Source organism: Zingiber officinale, chromosome 7A, assembly GCF_018446385.1.
Source record: "Zingiber officinale cultivar Zhangliang chromosome 7A, Zo_v1.1, whole genome shotgun sequence".
Classification (NCBI taxonomy): domain Eukaryota; kingdom Viridiplantae; phylum Streptophyta; class Magnoliopsida; order Zingiberales; family Zingiberaceae; genus Zingiber; species Zingiber officinale.
Window position 1 is genome coordinate 122093808 of NC_055998.1, and position 23856 is coordinate 122117663.

A 23856-nucleotide genomic window follows, 5' to 3' on the forward strand; every position below is an offset into this window, starting at 1 on the left:
GCAACGATCTTCCGAGATGAGAAACCACCAACCACCTTTTTCTCCTCCAAGCAAGGTTCGGCCACAAAGGAAAAACTTCACCAAGGAGGAAAACCAAAATACTAACCAAGCTCCAAGAGATGCTAGCTTTCTCTCCTTCTTCTTCTTCTTCTCCGAGTAGTATCCGGCCACCACAAGAGCTCCAATGGAAGAGAAGGGTTCGGCCACCACAAGAGGAAGAGAGGGAGAGGATGGCCGGCCACACCAAGGAACAAAAGAGGGAGAGAAATAATAGATGTTGTGTCTCATGAAGGCACCCTCACCCCTTCTTTTATATTCCTTGGCCTAGGCAAATTAGGAAATTTAATCACAATAAAATTTCCTCAATTTCCTTGACATGATTTTATTGAGAAAAATAAAATAAAATTTCCCAAATTAAAACCAATGGCCGGCCACATCAATGAAGGAAAAAATTAGACAAGTTTTAATCAACAATTAAAACTTCCTAATTTGTTTCCGGAAATTTTAAAATAAAATTTCTCTTTAAAATCTCTTCATGGTTGATAAAAGGAAATTTCTATAATTTTAATTTTATCAACATGTGAATAATTTTTAAAGAGAAAATAAAACATCTCTCCAATCTACAAATAAGGAAAGAGATCTAATCTCTTTCTTTAATCTTTTGTAGATCTTTTACAAGAGAGATATTTTAATTTTAATTCTCTTTAAATTATATCTTCCACATAATAATAAAAATTAAAATTAAATTTCTTTTTTAATTTAATTTGGCCGGCCCTACTAGCTTGGGTTCAAGCTAGGGCCGGCCACCCAATTTTATACCTAGGCCGGCCCTAGCTTGTTCCCAAGCTAGCTTGGTCGGCCCCTATTGGGTGGGTATATAAGGTGGGTATAGGTGGGTATAGAACTCTATAAATAAGAGGCTACGATAGGGACCGAGAGGAGGAATTGGTTTTGGTCTCCCGATAAAATTAAGCATCCCGTGTTCGCCCCGAACACACGACTTAATTTTATCAATAATAATTCATTCCACTAGAGAACTATTATTGAACTACCGCACCAATCCCAAATTACATTTTTGGGCTCCTTCTTATTATGAGTGTGTTTGTCTCCCTGTGTTTAAGATATCGAATATCCACTAATTAAGTGAGTTACTGACAACTCATTTAATTAATATCTTAGTCCAAGAGTAGTACCACTCAACCTTATCGTCATGTCGGACTAAGTCCACCTGCAGGGTTTAACATGACAATCCTTATGAGCTCATCTTGGGGACATTCTCAACCTAGTATCTCTAGGACACAATTTCCTTCTATAATCAACAACACACACTATAAGTGATACCATTTCCCAACTTATCGGGCTTATTGATTCATCGAACTAAATCTCACCTATTGATAAATTAAAGAAATAAATATCAAATATATGTGCTTGTTATTATATTAGGATTAAGAGCACACACTTCCATAATAACCGAGGTCTTTGTTTCTTTATAAAATCAGTATAAAAGAAACGACCTCAAATGGTCCTACTCAATACACTCTAAGTGTACTAGTGTAATTATACAGTCAAGATAAACTGATACCTAATTACACTACGACCTTCTAATGGTTTGTTCCTTTCCATTTTGGTCGTGAGCTACTGTTTATAATTTATAAGGTACTGATAACATTATCTTCTGCATATGACACCACATGCTATGTTATCTACAATATAAATTAATTGAACAACTACAAACAAATGTAGATAATTTGACCAAATGTGATTCTTTATTCATAATGAATGTTTACAAAGCTTAGGCTTTCAGTATACACTCCAACACATGGATCTTCGTTTCATTGAGAACATGACATAAGAAAGTAAATACTGTAATTACAAAGAACCTGAATATAACGGAATTGTCATTGTTCTTCATGTAGAGCTCATCGATCCAACAATCCTATGGAAGAAGAAGGTTGACCTTCTAGAGGAGTTAGGGTTGACGGCGTCGAATCCTCTTCGTCAATGGGGTACGAAGAGACGTCTCAAATAAGCTCTGATCCTCTTGGGACCAACCCATTATATAGTGTACATCTATTATAAGCCCATAGATAATCATAGATGTGGACTATAGGTCCATATATATACTGAACATTTGTTATCATCATATAGATGATAATAGATGCGGGACTAAATGTTTTACACATACATGATCTACATCCAATAACTGAACCCAATATGCATAAGTTAGATCACTTTAAAGAGTTCAGATTGTATTTACATATGCAACTTACAAATAAGCCCACCTAATAGGGATAATTGTAACCAACACTTCCATGTCACCCCATGTAATTAATCCTCTCGGCTATTAGTTGTATCTTAGTCGGCGTTCATCTCGCCTTCCCTTGACTCAAAGCTTGATGCTGCAGTGGTCGGGGTTGATGGGCCCCTAAGACGCTCTGCATTGAATGCAGCGCCCACTTTAAGTCTGGTTGCCTAGTCTCGGAGTACTAACCTATTGCAGCCCCACCTTCGTCGTCTTCCAAAACTCCAACTTCCACGCAAAGACCTCGAGCTCTGCCACTAGCTAGAAGGAACTCGACCAACTTGCCGCCCCGCCTCAAGAGATGTCACGCATCACTCGGACCTCGTGACTATGTTGCATGCTGGCGAGATGAGATCACATAGAGCCTACAAACTCATGCTAGACTAGGCCACGCCCGGATTACGGCCTTGTCTAGATGTTGCGGCAATGAGGTCGAGATGAATATGCGACGATGGATGGAAAAGTTGTTTCGTCTGATTTGGACGGTGATAAGGTGATAAGGAGGAGCCTATCTGGCACGAGTCAATTGCGACGGTGTAGGTCAAAGTCAAGGCGGTTGATGCGGCGATAAGAGATAGTCCACCTGTCACGAGTCAATTGACACGGTGTCGATCAAAGTCAAGTTGGTCAACGTTGGAGTTTACGGAAATAGTCTTGGCCAAGGGTGGTTGTCTGGTTATCGCAGTCAGCAAACAAGTGGCTGAGCAGATCACCCGGCCGGTCGGACGAATGGACAAATCCATAGCCGGTTGTTTCGGTTGGCAAGAAAACGAGTCGCTCGGAACGCCTATCCGGCGCAAGTAATGACATTACATAGGAGGAGACGAGAAAATAAAAGAGAACACTCCGTCCATCATTAAAAATGAAGAAGTCAAGACAAAAAAAGAACACTCCATCTATCATTAATGCACGGAAGTTAAGACAAAGAAGTCTTCCTCTAACAATTAATATCATTAAATAAGGATAGATGAACGATCACAAAGAAAGGTATAAAAGTGTATTCCAAGTATGAGAAAAGGGAGGATCTATCTATTTCTTGATTACTCATTCTCTCTTCCTGATTTATTTGAGCGTCGGAGGGTCAACGCTAGGGACTCCTTCCCTGGTTTGGTTTTGTTTTATAGGATTGAGGTCTTCATCCTTTCAGTAGTCTCCCCCATCTCCAGCTTTCCAGTTTTCCTCATTCGGACAGGATCAGCGGTCAACGGCAGGGCTTAAGTAAGGTTCAGCCGCACCCGAGCGAGAAGTGGTTCATCGGTCGATCGGAGAGAGCATTCTTCGGTCGACCATCTGAGTAAACCAGTGACTGGTCAACCCGGTCGATAGGAGAGAAAGTTGAGCGGGTCAGGAGCCCGAGCCGAGTGGGCTATCCGTCCGGCTCGAGGTATGACGTTGGCATTGTACACATAATGAACTGATAAAATAATAAAAGAGGAAAAGATAGATAATTAATAAGAAAAAGAGAATACTCCATATATCATTAAATAAGAAAAAATCAAGATAAAGATGTCTTCCCTCGTTAATTAATATAATTAAACAATGAAAGATGGAGGGTCACTGAGAAAATTATAAAAGAGTATGTCAGATATGAAGGAAAGTAAGATGAATTTTTGTCCTTAGTATTTTCACTCTCTTCTTCTAATTTGAATATTGGAAGGTCAACGTCAAAAATCTTTTCTCCTACTTTGATTTTATTTTACAGAAAGAAACACGGTCTCCATCTAATAAGTGAAACTACCACCTCTCTAATTTTCTAGCTTTACACCTTCAAAGAAGATCAGACGGATAAAAATACCAAGTTAAATTGGATCAGCCTATGAATTTAGAATTCGTTTGTACATAGTTTTTTTCCAGAATAAACAAAGTAAAGTGTGTCACGTGGAATCTCTTTTTTATATCATCCATACTTTGAGATAAATAGCGTAAAATGATAAATCGGCAGCCGATTCTCAAAGGTCACCCACTAGGATTTAGTATGAGATAGGTTTTTTTTTTTATAATTTAGATATTTAATCTGATCATATAACAAGTTATTTTTCGACTAGCAGAGTAAATTAAAAAAGTACTCACTGAGATTAGATCTAAGTGGTCAACATTCTTAAAATTATCATTGAAGGAAAATTTCAACTGATCCCTAAACTACTTGAAGGACCTAACTGACACCACTGAGACGGGATGATTAACCACTGAGACGGGATGATTTTATAATTGACAGAAGGGAAAAGGACAAATTTAATAGAGAAATTATCATTTTAACTCCCTGTACTTTTTATTATTCTTCATTCATTCATCTTCATATATTTTTTGTCAATAATGGAGACGTAAATCAATTTAATTTATAAAAATACTAAATATAGAATGATCAGTAAATTATAAAGATGTATATAACATTATTAGAGTAAAATAATAATAAAATCATAAAGATATTTTCATTTCCATATCTTTTGATTTGTATTTTTTGTATATAATTAAATCTTCTCATCCTTCGATTAATGTTGGCACTGTATCTAGTGCAGATTGAAAAGAACAAAGCTCATGAAAACCTTTATTAAACGCAAAATAAAAATAAATAAAAAAAGTAAAGGATAAGATTTTAATAAGAGATTAAACTTGGGTTTAAATCTATTTATAATTAAAATTATTAAATTTAGATGAGACACTTGAGTCTTTGAGACATTTGAGTCTTGAGACACTTGGAAAACTTAATTTTTAATCAATTAAATTCAATAAAAAAATTATTCCTTTACTTTTTCACAAAACGATTGTGTTTCGATATCAAATAAAATTTTGTTTTTGTGTGTGTTTAGAATAAAGACTCTAGCTTTATTAGACATACTTTTCCAAACTTCCCCAAATTCCAACCCGATCATAGAGCGAGTCTAGCTTTATTTGGTGAGGTCAACATGGCCCCACCCAATTTTGATAACTTAGGGAAGACACATATATTCCAATTAAAGCTGGGAGAGAGGGCCGATCATGGACGGACGAGGGCGATACATTGCCTGAAGTGGAACCGCTTTGGGCAGCGTCAGGCCGGAGCCTTCACTCATGTCCACCTTCTCGCCGCCCACCCTGTCCCACTCGAAGCCCTGGATCAAGATCCCCAGCACCAACCCCACCACCTTCATCGCCAACCCTTCCCCGGGGCACTTCCTCCTCCCCATTCCAAACGGCATCATCCACTTCCCCTCCGCCTTCCCCTCCTCGAACCTCTCCGGCGCGAACTCCTCCGGCGCCTCCCAGATGCTCGGATCTCTATGGATCGAGTAAACATTCACCAGCAGCATCGTCCCCGGAGGCACGCGGAACCCGGCCACGAAGCACTCGCCTGAGGATTCGTGCGGTATCAGCAGAGGTCCCGCGGGGTACATCCGCAGCGTTTCGGAGACGACGCAGTTGAGGTAGGGCAGGTTCGGCAGATCCGATTCCTCAAGAAGTCGGTTCTTCCCCTTCTCGGTCCCTTCCAGGTACGCATCGATCTCGTCTCTCGTTTTCTTCATCGCGTTGGGGTGATTGAGGAGGAGGGAGATCGCCCATTCGATCGTGTCGGAAGTGGAGTCCGTTCCGGCTGAGAGCAAACTCTAATCGGGGAGAAATTCAATTAGGGCAATGTTCGATTTGGATCATGAAACAGAGAAGCTGAACTCACGGTGACGAGTGCTTTGATGATTTGATCGGAATAATGTTCGGGATCTGTTTTCTGCGAGGAGAGAAGATAACCGATCATTGTTCTGTTCATCTCTTCGGGGTTTTCGTTGCTGTTCTTGTTCCTGACCTCGTCAACGAGTTCCTGCAACAACTCATCTCGATTTGTATGGAATCTCATCATTCTTCTCTTCATTCCTTTCAAATCCAACCACCGGAGCAGAGGCACGAAGTCGCCGATGTTGGAGGCGCCGCCCAAAGCTAACCTCTCCTCCACCACGGCCTGGAACCTCTTCGCCTCCGCTGACACAGTGCCGGCTTTGTCCTCGCCGTAGTATCTCTTCCCTGCTATCTCCCTCATCACAAGGTTCATCGAGAACTGGAACAGAATCGGCCGGAGCTCCACCTTGGAAGCCTTGTCGACTTCGGCGCAGGCCTGGAAGAGGTGCCGAGCCATGGCACGGGCCTCGTCAGCGCGAGCGGTCAAGGAGGTGCGCAGACGGTGGGGGGAGAGGAGCTCGAGGGTGGCGAGGCGGCGAAGGTTGCGCCAGTGGGGTCCGTAGCTGGAGGATCCGAGGGTGGAGTTATGGTAGCTTAGGTACTTGCCAGAGGGGAGTTTGGGGCGGTTGGCGAAGATGAGGTCGTTGGTGGTCAAACACTCATCAGCAGCTACGGAAGATGAGACGAGGAGGGCGGGGCGAGAGCCAAAGCGGAGGAGGAGAACGGGGCCGTGCAGGGCGGCGAGGTTGGCGAGGGAGAGGTGCATCGGCTTCTTGCAGAGGTGGAGGTGACCCAGGAAAGGGAGGCCGCCAGGCACAGTCGGGGGAAGAAGAAGCTTCTTGTTTCCGACGAGGGAGAGGAGGCGGCGGAGGAAGAGGGAGAGGAGGAGAAGGCCGGCGAAGTAGTAAGGCAAGTCGGAGAGCTCTGCTGCCATGGCGACGTTGGTAGAGCAACAGACAATTCTATCATTTGTGGACCACAGGAATGGCAAATTTAATAGAGAAAATTTTCATATTTAAACTCCCTATACTTTTTATTATTCTTTATTTTTTTAAAATAATCCTTCGGCTCAACCAAATCCAGTGTAGCGGGCAAGCAGCGACTCCTTTTTAATTTATAAATACATTATAGTAAAATTATAAAAAGGTTTTTTTTAAACAAATTAAAATGAAAAAGTCTAGTTTAATAACCGGGAGATAGCGACTTTATTGGACTAGAAAACTGGTCCACCGACTTATAATATATATATATATATATAATTTTTTTTTTTTTTTTGACGGTGAAGCATGTGATTTCATTTTAAAATATTCAAGGAACATGAAATTCCATTATTGGGTTCTTGTTCATTTTCATGGTTTATTTATATGGCACGATTCCAAGTTCCAACATATTAATTTAGTATTAATTGGAATAATCGATTCGGTTAATTCTTTTTTAATAAAATTTTAATTTAATTTAATTAATCAATATGAAATTAATTTCCAATTAATTTAATTAATTTATAAATCGAACTAATTGAATGTTCATTCCTACCGACAGTTATTTATCAACCCGTTAAGCCTGGGTCATTTACCGAGCGCTAAGTTGATTGTTTGCTTTAAACAGCTGTCCTTGACACAAAGGTGTTAGGTGGTTAAAAAGATTAATAATTCTATTGAAATAGTAGAGAAAGTCAATAGAGAAGCCACTCCCCATCTCCGGATCCAAGCCTTGGTTCGCTTAGCTAGTGCTAGAGTTTACTGTTTGCTTTAAACAGCTGTCATTGTACCCAGAACATCTACCATGATAATTACCCATGGGTACCTTGGCACAGAGAGCATCCAAATACAAAATATTAACAAAACATCAAATCCAAATAATAGCCGAAGAAAGTAGCACAAATACATTTAGCATCGACATCCAAAAGACCATTTCAAAATGGAGAAAGTCCTCTACGTGGTCGGCGCACCGGCTAACTTGATTGAATTCAGCAGCTTTGAGGATGTCGCTTCCTCAGCGCCGGGATGGCCTGTTCGCTAAGACTAGAACTTATTTTTAAAAAAAACAAAAAAAAAAATAATTGGGGTGAGAGAGGCTCGAACTCTCGACCTCAGGATTACTCAAACAAGCTATGAGACCTACGCGCTAGCCAACTGCGCCACCACCCCTTTGCTCAGATTGATATAGGAATTTACTTAAATATATGAAATGAAAACAAAATGGACAAAAAGTTCCCCAAAAAAATGAAACCTAAGGCAGGCAAATGCAACGCTTTTCATAAATCCACCACAGGGCACTGGAAGAGGCAACACTGGATTCAATTCCCACGCATGATACACTGCAATATTCAGAGGGAGGGCACTTTCTCAAACAACAAAGATTCGACTCTCATGCAATGACGCATTCAATATTGAACCATCGAAGGGGCAGTCGAGGCCAAGCTCACTAATACTCTGTTTGGAAACAACTTAAGTGAAGAAATTGAATTGAATTCCATTAGGAATTGAATTCCAACAGGAATTCAATTCAATTCCTATGTTTGGAATGGATTAGTGAATAACAGAATTAAATTGAATTCCTTAATTTGGAATCTATTTGAATTGAATTCCATTTTTATACATTTATCATTTTATCCTCATAACTAACCATTTAATAACAAAAACTCCAGAAAGAGAGTGTTAGCATACCACTCTTGATTTATCCAAACAAAATGTAGAGGCTACTGAGGAAGTCGTTGATTTTGTTGTCGATTCTGTTCAACAGGTAAGAACTTGTGTTTGTTTTGCTAGGGTTTCAATCCCGCGCACGGGAAGAAGTTAGCACACGGTGCACGGGAACAAGCAGTCCGCAAATGAAAAAAATAAAAAAAAATTAAAAGGGACATTTAAGTAATTCTAATTCTTTAGGATAAATTTCCTATCTAAATCAGATGGATTTTGGTCTGATTTACTTTTGCACTATTTCATAGAATTAGAATTCAATTCTTGAGCGATTTCATATCAAAATTTTATACCAAGCAATGGAATTGAATTCCAATTTCACTAAAAATTCAATTCTTAATCTTTCCATACAGGGTGTAAAGTAACCGTTCTTTAAATAAGGTAAAAAAATATGAAGATCTGAATTTCCAATAACATGGGGTAGAATAGAACTTAAGATTTGGAGTAGTTGCAGTTAGGAATACAAATTAAGGGACAGCCAAATAGCACATTCAACCTATGGTGCTTACAATTGCACACACATTTCGTCCATAATAATTTAATAACGTTGCAGTTGTCGTGAGAATGAATCAGTAGAAAATGCAGCCACAGTGATGAAGCAATATCGATAATGCTATGCTCTTAGAATGGACGGTAACGCATTGGCCTTCTATATCTGGGCGTCTTACTGCAAAAGATTAAGAAAACAACGCAAAGATCCTGTCATACAAAGATTGCACATTGCACATCCGCTAGTCCAAGGACAATTTACCAACCCGTAGGGATAGGGCAGGGGGAAATATGGTGGCGGCATGTAAGGCCTCCTCGTGGAATATCCCATATAGGGATTGAATCGTCGTGGGCGAAACTGCTTCATCCCGGGGACGTTAGTCCGTTTAGCAGCCACCTGCAGAACACAGACACAAGCAAAACTGATGTATATTGTTTCAACAGACGAAAAACATCATATGTAATGCTGCATGACATGGATATGTTTACATCGCCTTACTTTTATTTGACGACCATGCAACTCCGATTCATTCAGTTGGAGAGCTTCTTGAACAGCCTCAGTTTCCAAAAATTCAACATAGGCAAAACCCTTTGGCTGACCAAATTTGTCTGTCAAAATAGTGACCCTGTTGACTGTTCCACATGACTGGAAATGCTGCTGGACTTCTTCAGGCGTACAAACATAATCCACCTGCATTTTCAATTCAAAAGTACAATAAATTCAAGAGTTTTCAATGAATATTTACAAAATGCTGCTACCAGCTGAATCCGGAGTATAATAATCACTAGTATTTCAACAGAACTTTCATCAGGTAGATTTGTCAGGTAAGGTAGCCTCAAGATTAGCAGATACTCCCATAGCAATATTTCTATGGAAAAAAAAAGGACAATTGCAACCTTATTTATTGGCTTCTGATTTCTGAAACTATAAACTATAAGTAATAAGTAATGCCATCTGGTTAAAATGCACTAGTAACATAATAAAAAAGTTTAACTTTGATGACAAGAAACTGGCTGTCTGCAATTTAGCATATTTATAAAAGCATTGTCTCCACTAATTATATTGGTTAACAAGAAGAGGTCGTGTCTCAACTAATGGGGGTCAACTATATGAATCCTATCCCTTCATGACGTGTCTATATGTGACTACATTTCTAGCATACATGGTTTTCTAAATCACTTATAATGATTACTAGAAAAATAAAACTTGAATAAGGTGCAGACCCAATAAATGATAAAATGAGAAAAATAACCAATCTGAAAAGATCAAAAACAAGAAAACTGCTATCCAGGAGTAATAAGGGCAAGTGGTGCAAGTCCAATCAATGATGATAGGAGAAAAACTAAATTAATTTGGTACGAAGTGTTCAAAGATAGCAAATAAATTCTAGACAAGTCAAGTAATTAAGAAAAATAAATAAATAAAACTCTAGCTGATAATTAAAAATGATTTAGGAGATTTGAATCACTAGTGAAATAATCTAGCATATGTATGTTCAATGAAGGGATACAATTCCTCGCTAGGTGCCTTACCTTTTCATGCAAAGGGCTGTTGGTGCAACATCCCTCAGGTCAAGGTTGACCTGGGTGACCAAGCTGAGTCTTGGTTTGAGTTTAGATGTTTGACAATAAGAAATTGATTGAAGAAGAGTCAAGTAGGTCAAGGTTGACTGAATACTTGACAGGGAAGTCCTGGTGAGTGAAGCCAGGCAGAGTGAAAGTTCTGGTGAGTGAAACCAGGTGAAAACCCTAGTGAGTGAAGCTAGGTGAAAGTCCTGGTGAGTGAAACCAGGTGAAAACCCTAGTGAGTGAAGCTAGGTGAAAGTCCTGGTGAGTGAAGCCAGGCAGAAGGAAAACCCTAGTGAGTGAAGCTAGGTGAAAGTCCTGGTGAGTGAAGCCAGGTGAAAGCCCTAGTGAGTGAAGCTAGGCAGATGGAAAACCCTAGTGAGTGAAGCTAGGTGAAAGTCCTGGTGAGTGAAGCCAGGCAAGGGAAAATCCAGATGGATCAAGGATGATCGGACATCCGGTGTTGGGAAGTCCAGTAGGTCAAAGGATTGTTGGATACTTGGCACGAGGAAATCTGATGAAGGTCGAAGTAGGTCATAGTGATGGAAGTCCAGTAGGTCGAGGAGTGACCGGATACTTGGCATGAATAGAAAAGTCTAAGTGGGTCGAAGGATTGACGGACACTTGGTGGGAAGTCTGGCAGTCGAAGGGTGACGGATGCTGGCGTGATGTACCAACAGTCGAGGTTGACCGGATGTTGGTTTGAGAGGCTTGGAACTTGGTTTTGGGCAAAACCAAGTGTTGGATCGATCGGTGGATCGATCCAGCGATCGATGTGGATCGATCCTTCTCTGGCGAGCAGAGCCTCGGATCGATCCGTGGATCGATCCGGATGTTCAATCGATCGGTGGATCGATTGGGACGCGGCTGCGCGATAAGCGCCGGATCGATCCGTGTTTCGCGAAGGCGCTGGATCGATCCGTGGATCGATCAAAGCCTCCCCGATCGATTGAGAACATTCGAATCGATCGGGATCCACCGTTGGCGTCGATAAAGGCCGCAGCGTTCATTTCCTTCGGCGTCTCTTCTCCGATTCACCCCAGATTTCTCGCCAGCTCCTCCACGGCACTCACAAAGCTCAGATCGCCGTTCTTGAAGGATCTTGGAAGTTTTCCAAGTCAAGAGGCGGATCAAGCCAAGAAGAGAAACTAGGGTTAGGGTTTATACTCATTGTAAGCTTGTTAGCTTGTATTTCTTGTATCCTTTCCTGTATTGAGTCTTGTAGGCTTCTCCGCCCTCGTAGTTACCGTAAAGGAGAGTTTTATTTAGTGGAGGGTGTGTGTGTTGGTGTGGATCCTTGGATTAGTCACCTCTTGTGAGGTGGATACCAAGTAAAACCAACCGTGTTAGCGTTGTGTGATTGTTTCTGTATTTTCCACTGCACATCTTTGAAGGAACAAGCAACGAGCAACGAGCACGCGACGAGCTATTCACCCCTCTAGCTACTTTTGGTCCTAACAAGTGGTATCAGAGCGAGGCCGCTCTTCACCGGAATCATCGCCGGAAGGGTCAAGCATAACAAGAAAAGCTAGAGGGGTGAAGAAGTTGGAGCAAATTCTTCAAGTTCAAGATTTTATCAAGCTCAACTTCAAGATGCAATTCCAAGATGGACTTGGATTTGACACAAGGGTGGCTCCACCATATTCATCCACGAGTTTTGATTCTTGGAAATCAAGAATTGAAAATTTTCTTATGATGGAGATAGAGCAATGGTTTGCTCTAATGGAAGGCTTCGAGGCTCCAAGAAATTCAAAGGGCAAAGTTCTCAAGAGGAGCAAGTGGAGCAAAGAGCAAGTCCAAAGGTGCGAGGCAAATGATAAAGTGACCAAGCTCTTGGTAAATTTATTGCCAAGCACCATCCTTTGCAAAATTGGAGAATTTGAAGATGCAAAGGAATTATGGAGCAAATTGGCCAAGTTTCATGAAGAGATCCCCTCCACTGTACAAGATCATGAAGAATCCGGAGAGGGCGACTCTTTGGAGCAAGATCAAGAGGAGGACTCCAAGGTTGAGAGATGCTCAACCTCCGAAGAAGAAGTTCAAGAAGAAGCTTCATCTTCAAGGGAATGCAACGAAGGGAACAAGGAGGGAGCATACTCCTTGTTTCTTTATTCAAGATGATGAAGCCTCCACCTCTGGGATTGAGGGGGAGCAATCCTTGGTGACGCCGGATCAAGATGTAGGAGAATCCTCTACATCCGGGTCAAGAGAAGAAGAGGATGAAGAAGCTTCTACCTCCACAAGTTAAGAAAAATCAAATGGAGGGGAATCAAGGTTCGATCAAGAGGAAGCTTCCACCTCCGGATCCAAAGGAAAAGATGTCATCTCTACAAGCGAAGGTATAAACATTTCAATTAATAATAAAAATCATATAATATGTTTTGAGTGTAGGGAAAGTGGGCACTACAAGAGCAAATGCCCTAAATTGGCCAAGAAGAAGGGCCAAGTGGCACAAAAGGGCAAGGAGAAGCCCAAGGAGACCATCCCCGGAACAAAGAAGAGCAAGGAGCACATTGTGTGCTTCTCTTGCAATCAAAAAGGGCATTACCGAAGTCAATGCCCCAAGGGGAAGAAGATGGTCAAGGCTCAAGGAGGCATTCGTCAAGGGGGAGCCTCCAAGGTAAAGAAGAAGGTAACATTTATTGAGCCTACCCCCTTACATTATGGTGAAAAGCATGATAGTTCTAACTTTTATCATTTTAATGCAATTTACCATAAGAATAGAAAGCATGAGGGCTTTAAGGAAAAACATGTGGCCCTACATGCCAAAACTACCCAACCTAAGGTTAGGAAGGTAGATAGACACTTGGGCAATAACTCTAAAGATTTTAGATACAAGCCCAAGAACAAATATGCTCATGAATCAAATGAAAAATCTAAAACTAAGGACTTAGTGATAGAAAATCAAGTCTTGAGGTCAAGACTTGATAAAATGGAAAAGACCCTAAAAAGGATGGAAAATATCCTATTAGGGCAAAATGAGCATAGCCTAGGTCTAGGAGCACAAAGGTCATCTAATGGCCATAGAGGTTTGGGATACAAACCAAAGGCTAAGAAGGATGTGCCCTCTTACCATAGAGTTCCATATAGTTATGGAACAAACCCTAGGTCTAGTGGTCAAGCCAAGAATACTAGGGAAGTCATCCCTAAGAGTATTTTTGCAATAAATGTGACTAAGACTTCTAAGAAGTCTAAGAAAGTCACAAACAAGGTCACAAGGGAGGTTATCCCTAGAGTTGACCTAGAAACTGTGACCAAGGCTTCTAAGAAGCCCAACAAAGTCACTAGGAAGGTATCTAGGGAAGTTATCCCTAGTGAGTACCTAGAGCATCCAAGGAGCATCTTCTCTACCCCATAGATGGGTTAGAGAGTGTCAACTCCGATTAGAAGGGTAGTTAACCCAACTTTGAGGAAATTGACACTCAAGGAGCATTTTCAAGGTTTTAGTTAACCTTTGAAAATGAAATGGAATTATTGATTACTCCTTGAAAGAGTAAAATGTGTCTAATGGTGAAAAATTGATTTTATCTTAAAATGGCACAAATTGGGAAAACCTTGAGAAATACCAAGTTGGGATTTTGGTATTCTCTTGGAAATTTAAGGCAATCCGGGCCTTGATTTATGTAATCACTCTTGAGAAAAAAAAAAAATGGAATATACCAACATTTGAGGACATGTTTATTTTCAATTGGCATACATTAAATCAAGGAAATTAGAAATGCCAATTTAGGCTTTGGCATTCTCTTGTAGCACTTTAGGGCAATATAGGTTTAAGGTGTAAGTTTAGCTAAGACTTTAAGGATACTTAGATAGTTAATCTAGGTATATTTTATTTATGCTAAATCTTGCCATGATTGTTTGCCCATCATATGCCATGACATCATGTCTAATTTTGCATTCATGTTTTATTATGAAAAATCCAAAAATACCATGTCATGACATTCATACATCATGTAGTAATAGGATATTTTCTTTTGAAAATTATTTTCTTTTGATGTATGCCATAACATAATCATGCATTAAGTTTAATTCCTTGTAATTAAGGACGAATGGCATTTAACGACACTTATTGACAAGTGACATCCTAGGTGGATGACTAATATTTCTAAAATGCCTAGATAGATATGCATGATCCCTAGATTAGGGCAAAAAACCAAAATCTACATCTCACAAAAACTATAAGGTGACTTGTATGTGATTAGTGCACATTAGATACAAGTGAGATGTTAGGATGATGAACAAAACTCAACATGTTGATTTAGTGCATTCTTTTGAGTTTTTAGGTTCATCAAAACACATAGTTATGTGTTTTCCCATCATTGGGAAAGCTAATGTACAAGTCATGTGCATTATGCCCAAGGAACATGATGGGATATTGGTTTTGAAAATGTTTTTAAAATGTTTTTGGAAAACCTTGGTGAAGGCTATCTTTTGATAGTAATCACCATTGAATAGTTAGACACAAACTTGAAGAAAAACACTAAAGTTTTTGCAAGTTTTCAAGTTTGTGTCAATCTTTGAAAATATGATGTATTTTCATAGAAAACTATTTTTCTTTGATAGTATATGCCCTAAATAATGTCTACACGAAATTTCATGATTTTTGGATTTTTGTAGAATTTTCTAGGGGTTTCTGAAGTTGACTGAAATGGAATTTCAGCAACTATCAGAGCTCCGATCGATCCATGGATCGATTGGAGTGCCCGAATCGATCCGTGGATCGATTCAGTAGGCATCTGCGCTGGATCGATCAGCCGATCGATCCAGGTAGTCTGAATCGATCAGTGGATCGATTCAGAAAGGTTCAATCGATTGGAACCCAACTCCAATCGATCCAAGTTGCTGATTTTGGCTGGGAAGGCCTGATTTCAGCATCTTTGAACCTCTTTGAGTCTAGGTAACCATTCCAAACCCCTAAAATACATTTGTATACATACAAAGGGTGTTTTCATGTGAAAACAAGGATGGATTGGTTAAGGAAGGCTTCATTGAAGTTTAGGTTGAGGTTTGTTTCAAATTTTGAGTATTTGAACCTCAAAACTTCTAAATTTGGGTTTCGAAAGGTTTAGGGATTCCAAGTCATTGTTGGTGCAATGACAGAAGTTACCACCATGTCTTTAGGGGGAGGGACTCTTTAAAGACATGAAAAATTATTTTTCATGAACCTTGGAAGGTGGTTAACCTTCTTTAAAGAAAATGCTCATGTATGAGCTTTTGAACTTGAAATGGGGAGTGGATATCCTCATTATTTCAAGTGGGAACTCAAGTGGTTAGATAATGCTCAAGGTTGGGTATTTGTCTACATTGAGGGAGAAGTTAAGGATAAATGAAGGGTATGGGACCTTCATTATCGTGTTGATCACAACGAGTGATGTTGTGAACAATGATGAGTAACTCTTCAGGGGGAGAGTCGTCAACAAATGGATTTGTTGATGTGTACCCAAAATTGGGGCATGGGTTGATGTGTGCCCAAAGATGGGTTGATGTGTGCCAATAGGGGGAGAATGAAAGGACCTATGAATGGGTGTAAGTTAGGCTTTCATTACCTAGAGGGAGTGTGCCCTCGTAGGGGGAGAATGAAGAGCTTAATTTATATGTTCATTACCTAGTGGCATGAAGATTGAGGCTATAGGATTAGCCTAACTTACATGTGGTATTGTAAGTGTTATTGTGGTATTGTCAAACATTAAAAAGGGGGAGATTGTTGGTGCAACATCCCTCAGGTCAAGGTTGACCTGGGTGACCAAGCTGAGTCTTGGTTTGAGTTTAGATGTTTGACAATAAGAAATTGATTGAAGAAGATCGTAGGTGGAGGTTAGGCAAAGTTGAAGTCCCGGTGAGTGAAGCCAGGCAGTGGGAAGTGAAACCGGTGAAAACCTTAGTGAGTGAAGCTAGGTGAAAGTCCCGTGAGTGAAGCCGGACAGGAAAACAGTGAAGCTGGAGGTGAAAGTCCCGTGAGTGAAGCGGTGAAAGCCCTAGTAAGTGAAGCTAGGCGGATGGAAAACCCTAGTGAGTGAAGCTGGGTGAAAGTCCCAGTGAAGCCAGGCGAGGAAAATCCGGATGGATCGAGGATGATCGGACACGGTGTTGGGAAGTCCAGTAGGTCAAAGGATCGGATACTTGGCACGAGGAAATCTGAGATAGGTCGAAGGATTGACCGGACATCTGGAAGTCCAGTAGGTCGAGGGTGACCGGATACTTGGCATGAATAGAAAAGTCTAAGTGGGTCAAAGGATTGACCGGACACTGGTGGGAAGTCTAGCAGTCAAAGGAGTGACCGGATGTTAGGCATGATGTACCAACAGTCAAGTTGACCGGATGTTGGTTTGAGAGGCTTGGAACTTGGTTTTGGGCAAAACCAAGTGTTGGATCGATCGATGGATCGATCCAGATCATCTGGATCGATCCACTCCTCTGGCGAACAGAGCCTCGGATCGATCCGTGGATCGATCCGGATGTCCAATCGATCGTGGATCGATTGGGGAGCTTCGCGCGATAAGCGCCGGATCGATCCGTGTTTCGAGCGACAGGCGCCGGATCGATCCGTGGATCGATCCAAAGCCTCCCGATCGATTGAGAACATTCGAATCGATCGGGATCCGACCGTCTGGCGTCGATAAAGGCCGCAGGCGTTCATTTCCGGCATCTCTTCTCCGATTCACTCCAGATTTCTCGCCACTCCTCCACAACTCACAAAGCTCAGATCGCCAGTTCTTGAAGGATCTTGGAAGTTTTCCAAGTCAAGAGGCGGATCAAAGCCAAGAAGAGAAGCTAGGGTTAGGGTTTATACTCATTGTAAGCTTGTAAGCTTGTATTTCTTGTATCCTTTCCCTCTCTTCTTGTATTGAGTCTTGTAGGGCTTCTCCGCCCTTGGTAGTTACCATAAAGGAGAGTTTTATTTAGTGGAGGGTGTGTGTGTTGGTGTGGATCCTTGGATTAGTCACCTCTTGTGAGGTGGATACCAAGTAAACCAACCGTGTTAGCGTTGTGTGATTGTTTCTTTGTATTTCCGCTGCACATCTTTGAAGGAACAAGCAACGCCGAGCAACGAGCGAACGCGACGAGCTATTCACCCCTCCCTCTAGCTACTTTTGGTCCTAACAAGGGCCACTGCGCAAGGGCAAATACACCCCCTCTCCCTGATTTACTCCCTTCCAGAGAGTATAGGGCCGCCCTAGAAGGGTCGCTAAGGTGACAACTTCACCTTTTACTCCAATGAAGGGATACAATTGATATAATTGACTGCCAAAAGTAGACTAACCCAGCTTGATGAAGATGATTTACAAATTTTATCAATTCAATTTGTCCAAACAAAATTTGTTTATCACCCTTTAGTGTTTTTATATCTTAATCATTTCTCTAATTTCACCTAACTGCTCCTAATAGTAACATTTTGTTTTTATAACCACACCACACTCTAACTTCTTGTGTGGATGAATAAAAAGAGTGGCGAGTAACATTGATTGATCTGTTTTGCAGAACTGCAGTTTGCAAAGAAAGAACCATATTCCATGAATTCCAGCGAAATAAAAGTTCATTTAGTACATATCAGTTCCAAACAAAGAAAAGTAGTTAGCTGATCATTATTATTAGAGACTCCTCACCCAGTTCAATCCTCTATCATCTTGTAAAAGTACATATTATGCAGATCTGTTTGGAGAGAAGGATGAATGAATCAATTTTCAGAAATTTAGTCAGCCAAAAAAAACAAGACATTTTCTGATTACATATCTACTTTAAGAATAAGTAGATGTTTTTTTCTTGCATAAAGGAATAGGTACATAGTATGTAGATGAAAACAATTGAAGGAGAAGTTTAAAAGGTCAAACGCAAGAGATCAAGGACCTCTCACCATATTGCAACGCAATAAGAGACTTCAAGGAACTCCAAGAATCAGTTGGCTCCAGCACTTAAAGTTGCATATGCGTCATGAAGAAATAGATAACAATGAGAAAGAATTTTTCACTCCACTTGCTTGGATTTGCCATTAACAGAAAGCTGTCAACTATCAAGCCTTTCCCTTAAGTTATCAGCATTAATGTCAAAGATACCATCCAGTTTGCCATCTCCATGCCTTTCCTATCTTCTGCGCATATAATTACTATTTTTTTTCTTTTTCGCTTTGTTTTTTTTTATTTCCCTTACCACTTTTTTACTATATTTTGTAACTCTTTCATTTTCTTCAACTCCCTCAGAATTTCCCCCAACTTTTTTAAGTACTCTTTTTCTCATTTCCATTTTCATCCCTTTCCATCAATCAATCAATACACAATCTTTTTTTCCAAGACTACAAGCTTAGTTAAACAAGAAGTTTCTGGAACCCAAAAATTGAGCATCAGACAACTCAATTCCAAAAACAGAATATCTGTACCTGCACATTGTTAGATGTAGAATTAAAAAGCATTAACCTGAATTGTCCAAAGGTGTATCAATAAATGTACCCAAGAACAGAAAAAAAGGAAAAACATGTAATCGATACTAGAATTAGTAGTTCATTCCAAACCCACTTTGTTGCAAAAAATATAAAAAGAAACATGAATCATAGGGTAAAATTACAAACAAAACATAATAAATATAAAATTGCAGGAGTTAGCTGACAGTAACTATGGGGATAAAGTTTTTTAAAATTCTATAGTGATAATAGGCTAAAGATATTAGAGTAGATACAAAGGCTCAGATGAATGAATCTCCAACTTGAATGAAATTGACCATTATTGGAAAGAAAAAATGTAGCTTGTATGAAATTTAGTATGATAGCCTTTCTTTGGTCTTTGTTACTGAGCTTCTAGAAGTTTTTAGAGAACTGATTCAACACTTCACTCTAATGAACTTCCTTGGAAATTTGTTTGAGAGAGAAATGAAAAAAAGAATACAATTGTCCAAGGAATAGCTACTGTTGGTACTTCAAGCAAGAGCATGCCCACTAAGATAACTACTTGAGCTCAATAACAAGGTCAACTAATTTTACTTGCAAAGACAAAAAAGCCATTCTCAAACAAGTTTTCTCCCAGGATGGAAGCAAAATGAACAAGGATCACCAATCTGTTGTCATCATTTCTCATCAAAACAATAGGCATGAAGTGACCATAGTGAAGCATTATTTTATGAATCAAATTAATAAAAAGATAATCTCTTAACAATAAGAAAACAACCTAATTTCCCTCGCCAAGACATAAAGGCACGTTTAAAAATGATTTCCATCTCAGGATCAAAGCAAAATAAACCCAAATTGTCCAGATCAAGATAGAGATGTGATGACCTCAGAACAGTCGATTAACCAAATCAATATAAAATATCCTAAAAATAAACAAATATTGGTTGCCTAAGAAAAGTAATATAAAAAGTAAAAAAAATAATTTGACCTGAAACTAAAGTCTACAGTCTAGCTTACTTTAGCAAAATTTGACCTCATATTTAGCTTGTTTGTGCTAGACAATAGACACTTTACTTTTTATCTGCTTTTTTCTTGTCTTTCATATGCATGACTTTGCAACAATTCAATCAACCAGCAATTTGTATTCTATTTAAGTTGTTTAATTAAATACATCCAACATAACAATAAAGATCAATCTTTTAGAAAAGAATTTTCATTCCATGGAGGGATGGAAATAACTAGAATTTTCATTCCAATTGTTTCCTTGCAGGGAATGAAAGGTGAGGGACCCTTGAATTTTACAACTTGATTTTTTAAAATCAAAATATGTTAATCAAAATAGATTTGAAAAAAAAACAAAATTTTAAGGTCGAATTTGAGCTCCATAGCACCAAACAGTGTTTTTCTGTTCAAATTCGATAAAAGGATAATTGGGAAAAGTAGGAAAAGTTTTTATCTTTAGTTTTCCCTTCCTCTCTATTTCCAGCAAAGGAAGCAGGTGAAAGATGTCACTGAGAAAATCTTTCTATCACCTTATTTCAATCCATAGTTCCTCCCCTCATAAGAAGCACAACATATAATAATTTCATTGACAATGGTGGCAGAAGCTTCTGAATGCAGATTGTGATGAGAAGGAAAATGATATTTTATAATAATTATATTCATTGACATATAATAATTTTGATATCACCTCATCACATTGATTGAGAAGGAAAATGATAACTATAGCTTATATTTCAAATTTAAAAATTCTAATAAATATTATTAAGTAATTTATATTCTGATATTTTATATTTAAAATTAAAAAATTCTAACTAATCTTATTAATTTATATAAACATATTTATATTCATAAATTTATATTTAAAATGTTAAAAAATCTAATAAATTTTATCAATTATTTAATTCATATAAATTATATTTATATTCTGATAATATTTTTTTACTGATTTATATTAATGTTTTTAACTAATTTATATCCTATAAATTTATTCATAAATCACTTTTCAGGTTGTCACAATTACAATAGCGAGCAATCCATCTTCGACGGCATCTGTCTATAAATACCGAAAAGGACAAATAACTATAAGGAAATTTTTAGAAATTTTTAAGAATTTTCTGGAAATTTTTCGAAACTCGTATCACGAGTTTAAGGGGATGAATTTATAGACTTGGGAAAAGCCTGTTTGGAATAACCATTTAGTGAGAGCTGATTGAGGAATAAACTTAGGTTTTGATTTTTCCTAAACCTAAGTCAAATTTTATAAACCTAATACCATTACCGTGCCCTAGCACTAACCTCCTTCTCCTGATTTCCTCTCCCTTCCCTCTCACGACACCAACCCAATCGTCTTCCTCAACCCGAGGACGACGCCTCACTTCCTCTTCTCCCACGCGTACAATAGCCATCGGCCCTCTCCCTTGCCTCCTCCCCTTTCCTCTCGCCTCTGCCCGATTCCCCTCTTCCACCCATCTGGCCAATCGAGATCTCTCCACCGTCGCCTCTTCTTGACCGATCGCTGTCCAATGGCTCTTCTTGGCTGTCACCTACCAATTCTTGGCCGCGAACACCAAGTGCTCACCGGGAGCGGAGCCGAGCGCCTTATCACACCCCTTTGGCTTGTTGACCTGATCATTGGCACTGCCGACACAGATTTACGGTAAGGTGGTTGAATTAATCTTGATTGATCTAAGTAGGATCTAGATACTTTGCTGATTTAGGGTGTATGGTTTGGTGGACAGTAGCTTCACCTAGCTCCAGCCACTAACTTGCGACAGCAAACTTCTCCGACTGCGAATCAGTAGCTGTACATCTGAGAATTTGGGTAAGTCGTTAGAATTGTTTCAGGTTTGGCGTAATCTAATGTGATTATGTAATGGATAGGGGGTTTGATTTCAGATTTTTCTTGTTATGGTTGGTTACTAATTGGATCAGTTGGGGATTGGATTTAGCTAATTTTTGTAATTTGAATTAGCTAAATATGTTGATGCAGGACTCTGTTGAGACGGCATCACAACGTGGAGATTATTTGATACGATCTTCGTTTTGATGTGGGTACCTTTGACTTATCTCTTTTGATATTGTCATTCTGATATGCATAATAGGTTATAGCTAGTAGTAATTGTTATGTTTATATTTGCTTGGTATGTCACTACTTGATACCCGTAGTATGCTCATATTATTATCTATTATGCATTTATGTTTATGCCTCTTGATTCCTGCCATGTGTATTTATGTTCATAGAAGTAAAGACATACAATGCATTATCGAGTATAGGCCTAGCTACTAGATATACTTAGCATGTGTTCCTAGATTTATTATCTGGCATGTGTACCTAGTTTTATTATCTAGCATGTATACCTAGATCCTTGTTATGGACTCGATTTTCCTTTTGGTACATATTATATGGAGGTTGATATTTTCAAGAGTTACATGCTTTAATGTCATGCATCATTTTGCATGATTGCAGACTGAGCGATTGGCAGCTCCTTTATAGTTGACCACATCACCAGTTACATGATCTGTATACACAACCACTCATGAGTTAGTGGTACATCAGGCAGGGTGTGCGCAGTTTGCTTTGTCAGGGCTCCGCTGGTTCGCTCATGGGTAGTGTGACTGCAACGTGGTAGTGGGCAAGGATCCCTCCTCTTGAATATGACATAGGGAGATGAGAGCTTAGGCTCCCCAATTATGTTTGGGGTAGGAGGATAGGTGTACTCCGACAGCATCCTGTCCACTCGGTCACTCAGAGGTAGTGATAGCAGAGTGCACGGTTGTCATAGCCCTACCCACTCGACCTCACCATCGCGTGTGAGGTGGCGCGTCAGGGGACCATGTCATTTGCATCATATGTATGGATTGCATTTATTGCTTATGATTGTTACATTTTGGTGGTTGTATATGATTGACATGCATACAGAAGAGATGAGGTATTTGGTCTGACGACCCTTGTATCCGGATAGGAGGTCCTGGTGAGTATAGCTTCTTCTGTTGTTCAGTTTTGCATTTCCTATTATTATTCAGAAGATTGTACTACATGATTATTGTTGATAGCTATATCTTACTATGCATGTCTGCTCGATACCCGCTGAGTTCTTGAACTCACACCGTTGATTACTTCCTATTTCAGGTTGAAGTCGTCAGAAGGTTCCAGTTGCTAGTCCCCACTTTGTGTCGATATAGTTTTCTATTTCCGGACTTTAGTTCCTTGTTATGTGAACTAGACTTGTGATGTATAGTTCTTGCACTCATGTATTCTATATCGAGATTTTTGGTATGTTGCCCATGTTTTCCACTGCGATGATTTTCAGATTTTTGGTATGCTGCCCATGTTTTCCATTGCGATGGTTTTCCGTTGTGCGTTGTGTTTTCCTCGCTGTAGTGGAGTAGGTTTGATATATATATAACTGCGTGAAATGTTTATTTAAATTATTGCTTATGCTCCGGCCGTGTTGGCCGAGGATTGAGAGACCCTGAGGGTTGTGTATTTATGGATTCAGATTGTCACCGGTACAGGGGAGATGTTGGCGAATTTTTCTCTGGCAAGGACTCCTCTGGGCGTGACACTGTCACTCAACTTGAATCCGGAATTCCTAAGAGAACGTCAAATGACATTAGATGAGAGTTTGGAATGTCAATTGATCCTAAGAATCTCGACAAAATTAAATGCACATTGTATGAAAAAACGATATCCAAGAAGTGTATAAGATCAAGGAGCACATAACAAATATACCTGGAAATGTATCTGATTGTCGAAAAGTATCTCAAGAAGATAAAAA

At 39.6% G+C, this 23856-nt stretch overlaps 2 protein-coding genes and 1 non-coding gene across 5 annotated transcripts in view; all 3 read right to left on the bottom strand.

Moving 5' to 3' along the window:
• Nucleotides 1-5104: 5104 nt before the first annotated feature.
• LOC122002285 (cytochrome P450 81Q32-like) lies at nt 5105-6950 on the bottom strand. The gene is made up of 2 exons (XM_042557402.1): nt 5952-6950; nt 5105-5883 (listed from the first exon to the last, which is right to left on the bottom strand). The coding sequence occupies exons 1-2, from the start codon at nt 6879-6881 to the stop codon at nt 5254-5256; spliced, it is 1560 nt and encodes a 519-aa protein (XP_042413336.1). The 5' UTR covers nt 6882-6950; the 3' UTR covers nt 5105-5253.
• A 1057-nt stretch (nt 6951-8007) lies between these two features.
• On the bottom strand, nt 8008-8094 carry TRNAM-CAU. Its single transcript is given in 2 exon segments — nt 8008-8043; nt 8057-8094. It is a non-coding gene; the product is annotated as a tRNA-Met (tRNA).
• Nucleotides 8095-9050: 956 nt separating this feature from the next.
• Nucleotides 9051-23856, bottom strand: part of LOC122002286 (polyadenylate-binding protein 2-like) — a 37851-nt gene continuing 23045 nt past the window's right edge. For 2 of the 3 annotated variants that reach the window (XM_042557404.1, XM_042557405.1), the window contains 3 exons: nt 9635-9826; nt 9402-9532; nt 9051-9313 (listed from right to left, as the gene is read on the bottom strand). In XM_042557404.1, the coding sequence (XP_042413338.1) occupies nt 9268-9313; nt 9402-9532; nt 9635-9826 (369 nt within the window). In that variant the 3' untranslated portion in view covers nt 9051-9267. Of the gene's footprint in view, nt 9314-9401; nt 9533-9634; nt 9827-18553; nt 19073-23856 lie in introns of all 3 variants that reach the window. The other variant, XM_042557406.1, reaches the window with a different exon arrangement.

Coding starts and splice junctions, on each gene's coding strand:
- LOC122002285 (XM_042557402.1), bottom strand. CDS start 6,881: ATGGCAGCAGAGCTCTCCGACTTGCCTTACTACTTCGCCGGCCTTCTC. Junction 5,884..5,951: donor TCATCAAAGCACTCGTCACC/GTGAGTTCAGCT, acceptor CTCCCCGATTAG/AGTTTGCTCTCAGCCGGAAC.